An 8,858-nucleotide genomic window follows, 5' to 3' on the forward strand; every position below is an offset into this window, starting at 1 on the left:
TTGGGAAATCTTCAGAACTCACCTGCAGAGACTTGACTTGTTATGGCAAGAAGCCCATAACACAAAATGTACCGTCTTAACCAAGTTCAGTGCACACACAGTGTGCATGCACACGGCTGCGCGGAGCTTTCAAAGACTCCCAGACGTTCCCTTGGAAATTCTGATCCAGTGGGTTTCTGGTGGGACTCCAGAAATCTAAACTTTTAAATCCAGACTCCTCAGGAGATTCTGATGATTTAGCCAATTTTAAGGATCACCATTATCTTCAGTGTAGCTGAGGACGGAACTTCAGAACTGGAAGGGGTCTAGAATATTCCAAAGTCTGACATTCACTTTTCAAATGAAAAACCGTGACCCAGAGAGTTGAGTGGCGTATCCACGGTCAGCAGTGGGGACCCCCATCTACTGCTGGTGGTAATACCAGTACCGCTGATAGTGCAATCCTTTACCAGCACAGCTTAATTCTTACTAAGCATCTCATGTGAATTCACCAAAAGAAAAAATGTGCATGGGACATACAAGGATTATAACCCCATTTTAGAGATAAGACCAAAGCCTAGAGGTAAAGAATTTACCCACGTAGGTGGAAGTACTGGGGCTTGAACCTGGGTTTTCCCAGCTCTGAGTTCAGGATTATTCTAGAGCTGCCACCCATCCCAGGCCTAAATGACATTATTCCTGGACTCCTTGTGACACAAGTTCTGCTCTAAAACCCAGAGAAAAATGCTGGGAGAGACCCTACCCCAAGCAGGGAGCCCAGGGCCATTTCCTGTTGGGGAGTCTGGCAAATGTGTCTGGGAGAGGGTTGTGTTTCTTTCCTGGACATGGAAAGGACTGTGCAGACTTCTGGCTCACAGTGATGTCTTCATTTTCTCCTCTAGAACCAAAGCCTCCTTGTGGTCAAGCGCAAGCTGGAGTCAGATGTCCAGCGCATCTCCAATGAGCACGAGGAGCTCATCAGTGAGTTCCGCTCGGCCGACGAGAGGGCCAAGAAAGCCATGACTGACGTAAGTGTGCACGCTGCCTGGGGCTGGTGGAAAAGGCCTGGGCACTCCAGGCCAAGCTGCCTGCTGAAGACCAGGCCACCCCCGGCAGGGAAGGCTACCCCAACCACTCAAGGGTCACTCTGCAGCAGGGCCCTGCCAGTAGGACTGTGGTCCTTGCTCTGAGGAGTCTGGAGGCTTTTCTGAAAAGCCAAATACATGAAAGTAAGGAAAAACTACAAGCTACACGTGAGGGTGTGAGAGATCTGTGCTTGAGGCCTGGGGCCTGGGTCAAAGGAGCCACTGAAAGTGAGCTTTTCTGGGCAGGCCTTTTGGCAAGGAGGAGCATTAAACCAGTCTTGAGGAGAGCATTAGTGAAAGGAAGATGGGTGCTGTGTCCAGGGACTCAGGGGCAGATTCAGCAGGACGTGCTGCCAGTGGTTTTGCCCCAATATCCCTTTGAGTATTCCCATAACCTTGAGTGGCAGAAACCATGTACCCAACTTTAAAGATGAGGGAATACAGATTTTATTGCCAGGTTGCTTTCACTTGATTGAAATGCCAGGAGCTCAGGAATATTGCTGCTTTTATTGGTGCTATGTCGGGAGAGCACAGACCCACACCCAGCATACAGATTTTCTATGAATATCTGTGGAATGAATACAAGGATGAGAGGGTAAAGTGACTTGCTGAAGGCCACACAGGGGCCAGATGCAGACCTTTGTCTTCCTCCTCCAGACCTGTGCTTTTCCCACCCTCTGTGCTGTGTGCCTCGTGGAGGAGACAGCAAAGAGGGGCTGGAGAGCCCCAGGCTGGTGGAGTCTACGGAACTGGGGGGCCTGGTTGTGCGTGCATGAGCCTGCCTCCTCCCCTTTCACTCGGAGGGCCACAGGAACATGGGGCACCCCCTCTACCAAAACCCAGCAGCACATGAGCGAGGTTCTCCTCATCCACCACTCGGTCTCCCAGAGACCGGAGGACAAGGTCCCTCATCTCTCAGAAGCACTGTGAGGCTGCATGGGAACCCAGCTCCAGCCCCCCGTCCTCTCCCCTCCCACAGGCTGCCCGCATGGCGGAAGAACTCCGGCAAGAGCAGGACCACTGCATGCACCTGGAGAAAATCAAGAAGAACTACGAGATCACCATCAAAGACTTGCAGGCCAAGATGGAGGAGGCTGAGCAGCTGGCCCTGAAAGGAGGGAAGCGCACGATCATGAAGCTGGAAGCCAGGGTGAGGGCACCCCTGAGCTCAGCCAGGACAGAGAAAGGGCAGAGGTGGCTGGGCAGGGGCCTTTTCCCAAAAACACCAAGCCCAGCGCTTGATGAGGAGTTGGGTTACTCAAATGCTAGGAAGGGAAAGGAAGTTGAGACAAGAGCTGTAATTTATTTATACAAAGGGCTCCACTTCTCCTCCTTCTCCCCCTACCACCTTTCCCCCAGAATGTGCGTCACCCCCAAGCAGGGCAGTTCCCAGGATTCTTCCTCCGTCTCTGCTCCCGGTCTGTTTCCCACATTGTTCCTCCCTTATTACTTACTTAAAACAAGCCTTAGTCTTCACCATGGGGTGTCAGAGCTAGAGGGGCCCAGGAGGTTTGGCCCCTGCCTCCCCCACTTCCCAGAGGAGGAAACTTGAGGCTCAGGGAAAGGGACACATGTGACAACCGCAGCAGGTGCATGAAAGGCAGAACCCACCTGACCCCCCTGGCCACAGCTTACCTGCTCTCCTCTGGGGAGGAAGTGGACATGGCAGCCATGACACCCCCACCCAAGGCCACTGAGCTCCCAAGTTCAAAAACCTGCGTTCCCTCAGCCATGTTCCTCTCTTCCTCCCTCAGATCAAGGAACTAGAGACCGAGCTGGATGGTGAGCAGAAACAGCACGTGGAGACGGTCAAGACACTGCGCAAGAATGAGCGCCGCCTCAAAGAGCTGGTCTTCCAGACGGAGGAGGACCACAAGACCAACCAGCGCATGCAGGAGCTGGTGGAGAAGCTGCAGAACAAGCTGAAGGTCTACAAGCGGCAGATCGAAGAAGCGGTAGGTGCTCGCTGTGCGTCCCTAATACACCTCCCTTCCCAGCCCAGGTCTCAAGACTTGGTTAGAATTAACCACAGGGAATCAGGTATCAGCCAAAAGACAATCCCTGAGAGCTTTATGTTCGTGGCACTTGGTTCTCACTATCGTGTTGGAAGCAGACTGGATACTATACACTGGAGATAAGAACATGTAGAAAATGGAAAGATCCCCTAAGAACACCCGTGCTAACTAGGGTGCCCACTGCAAGGTGTGCTCCAAAACCGGGAAGGTCTTGGCTGCCTTTGTCCTGCTTCTGCTGCCCCTTGTGGCCTCTGCCAGGATAACTTCTCCCTCCGGCTCATCCTGTGAGACACAAGACCATTCCCTTCTTTGATCCTCCCAACACAAGGCGGGAAGACTGATATTCTTAGTCTGTTTCACAGGTGAGGAAACAGCCCAGAGTGGGGTATTTATGTTATGTTAGTAATCGTTAAAATCCGAGTCAAATGGTTAGCAAATGATGGCTTCGAGTCTCAACCCTAAACCACACGTCCACCTACCGGCACCAACCACCCCTCCATCCCAACCCCGACATAGATATTGACCCTGCCATTGTTTGCTGCCAGTTCTGGGGCTACCACACTGAATCCATCAGCCACTCACACAACCAGTGCCTTTCCCGAAAGGCTCGATAAAGACCAGGCTTACTGTTAGTGTGGTTCTAACGAAAACATCACTACGACTCTCCTGGGGAGACGAGGGGATGGGAGATGTGTGGTGGGGGCCAGGGAAAGCATTAAACCCACATCTTTCATAGTGGGGCACCACTAGCTGATGCCTAAAACCACAGATGACAGAAGCAGTAACAGAGCACATTGTATTTAGAAATACGGATGTCAAGGACAAAAAAGAATCATCTGAAACGACTGAAAGCCTGGACTCTTACATGTCTGTGTAGAACTGATAACGAGGCACATTTAACCAGAAGCAGCCAGGTCTCCACCCTGATTTCCACCATGCCTTTGTCACAGGAGGAGCAGGCCAACCAGACCTTGGCTCGCTACAGGAAGACAGTGCACGAGCTGGATGACGCTGAGGAGCGGGCCGGCATGGCAGAGACCGCCCTGAACAAGCTGCGCACCAGACACCGCGTGGCTGGCAAAGGCATCACCTCCGTGGAGATCATCCAGGTGTCCAAGACAGGCTCCTCCAAAACCCTTTCTGAGGAGTGACGCTCTCCACGTTCCAGCCCACAGCCAGTAGGTACGGACTCCACTCTCGATGCCCGTGCCCCAAATTTCCTTCCCTGCTCCTGCTTTGCTCCTTCCGACTCGACGTTTCCTGTCTGCTGTGCCCTGACCTCACACCATGGGAATTCCAAAGCTCCCCGGTCCCTTCAGCTGCACCACTCCCTCTCTGCCTTCTCGAAGCCCTCGGGCGTGGCGCTGTCCACCTGTAACACAGGTGCTGGGGGTCATGATGCTCCCCCATCTGGGTGGAAGCTCTTTGAAGACAGGTTCCATGTCTGATGCCCCTTGACATTAGGCCTGGCAGACAGGTGCTAATGCTTGTTTCCACTGGAGAACCATAGGGACATTTGCAAGCTTACAGCCAGTGTGTATTCATCCTTCACAGCCCCACAATATCATTATTCCTGAGGATTTCATCAATACTGGTTGAATTTAGATTTCTTACATTAATAACTATAGTTGCAGCTACCATTTCTGAGCACTGTCCCATAGGAGACCATGTAAAAGAGTCCTTTCTTATTTTCTTTAACTCAGAATCGACTGAGAAAAAAAATGTAGGAGACAAATATATAAAAGTCAAAATGCTATAGTTTTATTATAGTTCTAGATTAAGAATTTAATGGGTATCCAAGGGATTAAAGGTACCTGCCGAACTGAACCACCACAGCCCAGCTCCACAAGGAGCAACCCCCACTCCAAGGGGAGGGACGACCAGAACTCATCAAACCTACAGGCAGATCCAAAAGGAGAGACCAGATGGGGTTCATCCCCTCCTTCCTGGTTCCTGCTTCTAAACACAGGATAAATCACTCCTCTTCCCATGAATGGAGCAAGGGAAAGATGAGGAAAGAGGCAAAGAACATTATTCTGGAGCAGTGGTTCCCCCAAAACGCGGTCCTTTTGAGCAGCAGCATTATCAGCACCTTTGGGCCTGGGGTACCTAACTGGGCCTGGACTGCATACAGGCCATTGTTAGAAATGCAAATTCTTATGCTTCACTCCAGACCTACTGAATCAGAAGTTATTGGAGGCGGGCCCAGCGTCTGCGGTTTAACCAGCCCTACGGTGATCAGATGTATGGTCGGGTGTGTTAGAGCCAAGGCCGTAGCAGAAATCTCCCCTTACAGAAACGCAGAGCCAGGGAACAGAGGCTTCTCCGCCTTTTACCAGAACTAGGCACGTGGTAATGTTTTTCACTATCTTATTCATCCTGTGGTAAGGAGATATATAAATATCTCCATTTGTCAGGTGAGGAAAATGAGCTCAGAGAAATTCAGTGACTTGCTCATGGTCATACAAGCCTTGTGCTGTGGAAAGGCAAGCTGTCTTTTATTTTAATTACTGCGGAGATGAATAAGGCTGCCCTCTGTTTAGGATTAAGTAGGACAACTCAAGATCAAGGACTTGGTTTAGGTTGGGAGGGAATGGGGCTGAAGTCTCAGTGTACTGATGGTCCAGCCTCCATGGATTATGAGAATTTTCTTCTGGTCTTGTGTGTGCACATCCAGATGGATGTGTAAGGTTCCCCACTCACAGCTCTCTTCCAGTACTGGGTCAGTTTGGGTTTTAGTCAAAAGTGATAACCCCACTGACCTTTGAATTCAAGCTAAGACTTTTCTTATCATTTGGTTAGGGAGGAAACAAAAGATAGGAGATAATCTTTTTCTTAATTCTCTAATTCTTAAGTAATGGTTAGCTCAAGAAGTTAAGGAAACCAGAGGCTTGCCTTTGGATGAATACTACAATTAACGTATAACCATCTCCTTTTGGGGCAAAACCCTGCAAGGAGTCCCTTCTGTTGAACTCTCACTTTGGCGGGGGTTACTCAGGAGGCTCCCTGTGCCACCCAGACTCCGGAGGTAGTTCACTCCTTCCACTTGCTAAATCTCAGCCTCCAGGATTAGCCATCTTGTGAAACAGATCCTCTGCCCTGGCTTAGTGACTGTTTATTCCTGGGGTGCTAGTCTTGGTCCAACAGCTCTGTCTCCACACCACAAGGCCACCGTCCTGCCAACGGCACCCAGAGGTGATGAGCCTCTTTTATCCCATTTCCCCTTGTTGGTCACAGGGCTAGATACGCCATCAGTAGCCAGGAGATGTCTTAAACAAATTAGTACATGAGTCAACACTGAGCCAAGACCCCACAAGAGTTTAGTTTTCCAAAGTGGCTTTATATTCAGTTCCACAAATATTGACCAAGCTCTGAATATGGACTAGGTCTGGACTCTGAGATACAGAGATAAATAATGAATAAGAAAGAATGTCCTCCCTTGTGGAGCTCAGAATCTGGTGGAGAAATAGAAGCACACATCACCACAAGGCTGTGAGTGAATGTTCTGTGATGCTGTGTTGACATCTCACAGGGGAGGATGACAGGGGAGGAGTGACTAGTTTAAACTGAGGTGGCTGGGTAGAGCAGCTCCCTGGAGGAAAAAGTCTAAGAAAAGTCTAAGGCAGTGCCACTCAGTGAGTGGTCCATTTGTTACCTGCCCAGGACAACAAAAGTACAGAAACTGAGAGGAAGTTTATCAACATTTTTACAGCAATTGATACTGCCATGACATCCAGATGCATGATCAAAGTATATTATAAAAGTATTGTTTCTGAGATTAAGTAAAATAAATGAAAAGAACAAGTTTTTAATGGAAATTAAAAAGAATAAGTAAAATTAATCCCTCACCAGATAGGGAAGGAAAGAAAGGAATTCCAGATAGAAGACCCAACATATGCCTAAGCGCAGGGGTCAGATGCATACAAGGGAAGAGCGTGACTAGGGAAGAGGAGCTCAGAAAGAGGGGAGAGTGCTGGATGCAGTGGGAGACGAAGCTAGCTGGACAGGCATGCTTGAGGATGTGAAGAGCCCCATTGGGTACAAGTATCCCATAATTTCCCTAGGGAAATCTTGCTTAGTTTTTAAATCCATGTGTGGGATGTAATGAGCAACTTTTCTTTCTCGGGAGGACATATCACAATGGCAAAACAAGCCTGTGGGCCCCTCATGAGACACCACAGGCAGGCTCGTGGTGAGCACTGTATCCCTGGGGACCACACTCCAGCCCTCTCAATGGCCTGTATGCAGTCCAGGCCCAGTTAGGCACCCCAGGCCCAAAGGTGTCTCTAACCTTCACAACCTCACATAGAATGAACCAGCTCTGATCCAATAATGGTGTCCATTATGAGGAAGGAAGCCTGTGCAGCTGCAGCCCATGCATCTAGGGGACACCGTCTCTCCAGCAAGAAGGAGGCAAAGATGTCAGAACTCTTGGCTCTGGTCCACAAGGATTTTCTCACCCTCTCTCTTTCTTCCTTCCAGGGTGACACAGATCTCAACAGCAGACCATTGAGAGGAAAAACGTATGAAAATAGAAAACTGGATATCCTGAGAATGTTTACTATGCAAAAGAAAGTACAAGTCAGAAAGAGACAGGTGCGACAGAATAAAGATAGCTGTGGGGGAAAAGGGTTTGAGTATGTAAATACCCAGCCATTTGAAGAACTAAAATTAGTGTGGCTTCTCTGACACTGCATCAAGCTGTGTAAGCACTTGGATAGCAGTAACAGTGGGTCTGTTTCAGTTGAGATCCTACATGTTCATGTCAAAGACGGAATATGTAATGTCTGTGTGCCCTGGCTGTTTTCTAGAAGTAATTCCTCCTGTGGACAATTTTAATGCCCTGTCCCAATACAGCTTAAATAAAAGAAACATGAAAAACAGACTGGAGATTGTTTGTAAGGGAAGAAATTTTATTTTTCTAAGGCTTCTAAATCCAAAGGCAATTTTTACAATATGTCCGAATTCTGTTTTATCCCTATATCCTCATTCACAGGCTTATTTCTTTCGGAAACCATGAGAATTATGCAGTCTTGGTGAGGTTCACTGCAAATTTTGAAAGGGTAGACCACAGATACGAAAATGAACCAGGTTCCATAAAGCTGAGAAAACTACAGAATCCCTGAATGGATGTTACAGGATCCATCCAGGCTAAAGACCCACAAGGCCCCGACATGCTCTACCTTGACATCTCCCAGGATGAGCAGACACAGGCAAATTTTCCTTAAATCACGATTTAAATTCTTCCTTAAATCAAGTTGAGACCTGCCCCCTGGCGGCATCTACTTGTTAACCCTGGTTTTGATACCTAGGACCCTGCAGAACGACCTCCATGGCAGACAGTTCTCATGTCTCTCCAAGATTTCTCTTCTCCAAGGCTGAATATTCCTGGGTCCTTCAACCCTCCCAAGAGTGAGAGGGCTTCCGTTGTCACCTTTAACATCCTGGACCCTGTTCCTCCCCTTGCTTTCCTAGTCTTTGGAGTGCAGGATTGGAGGAGACAGCACCATGAGGGCTCCCTGCCAGTGCACAGCCCTCAGACGGCACCTCCCCCCAACTCCCTGGAAATGGTGTCTTCCCTTTGAGTTTAAGCACTCTGATCTCTCTCCAGTGCCCTGGCAGACAGAAATCATTGTTCAGCTGGTAAAGGAAGGGATATTAACATTCCGTTGGTGACTCCCACTCTCTCTCCACACTAGCCCATTTCAGCCCTGTGGTGGTTCTACACCTGGCACTCTCTAGACAGCTCCAGAGGGAACCCACTCGGTTCCTTCCGTAC

The 8,858-nt window shown here is 49.2% G+C and overlaps 1 protein-coding gene across 1 annotated transcript in view; it reads left to right on the top strand.

Moving 5' to 3' along the window:
* The window catches only part of MYH16 (myosin heavy chain 16), a 51,997-nt gene extending 44,055 nt beyond the window's left edge, over positions 1–7,942 (top strand). The window contains exons 32-36 of the mRNA XM_087865499.1: positions 882–1,007; positions 2,044–2,214; positions 2,819–3,019; positions 4,030–4,261; positions 7,562–7,942. Of these exons, the coding sequence (XP_087721625.1) occupies positions 882–1,007; positions 2,044–2,214; positions 2,819–3,019; positions 4,030–4,230 (699 nt within the window). The 3' untranslated portion in view covers positions 4,231–4,261; positions 7,562–7,942. The remainder of the gene's footprint in view (positions 1–881; positions 1,008–2,043; positions 2,215–2,818; positions 3,020–4,029; positions 4,262–7,561) is intronic.
* Positions 7,943–8,858: the final 916 nt, after the last annotated feature.

This window comes from Ursus americanus, chromosome 2 (genome assembly GCF_024610735.1).
Source record: "Ursus americanus isolate L20-20 chromosome 2, mUrsAme1.1.p, whole genome shotgun sequence".
Classification (NCBI taxonomy): Eukaryota; Metazoa; Chordata; class Mammalia; order Carnivora; family Ursidae; genus Ursus; species Ursus americanus.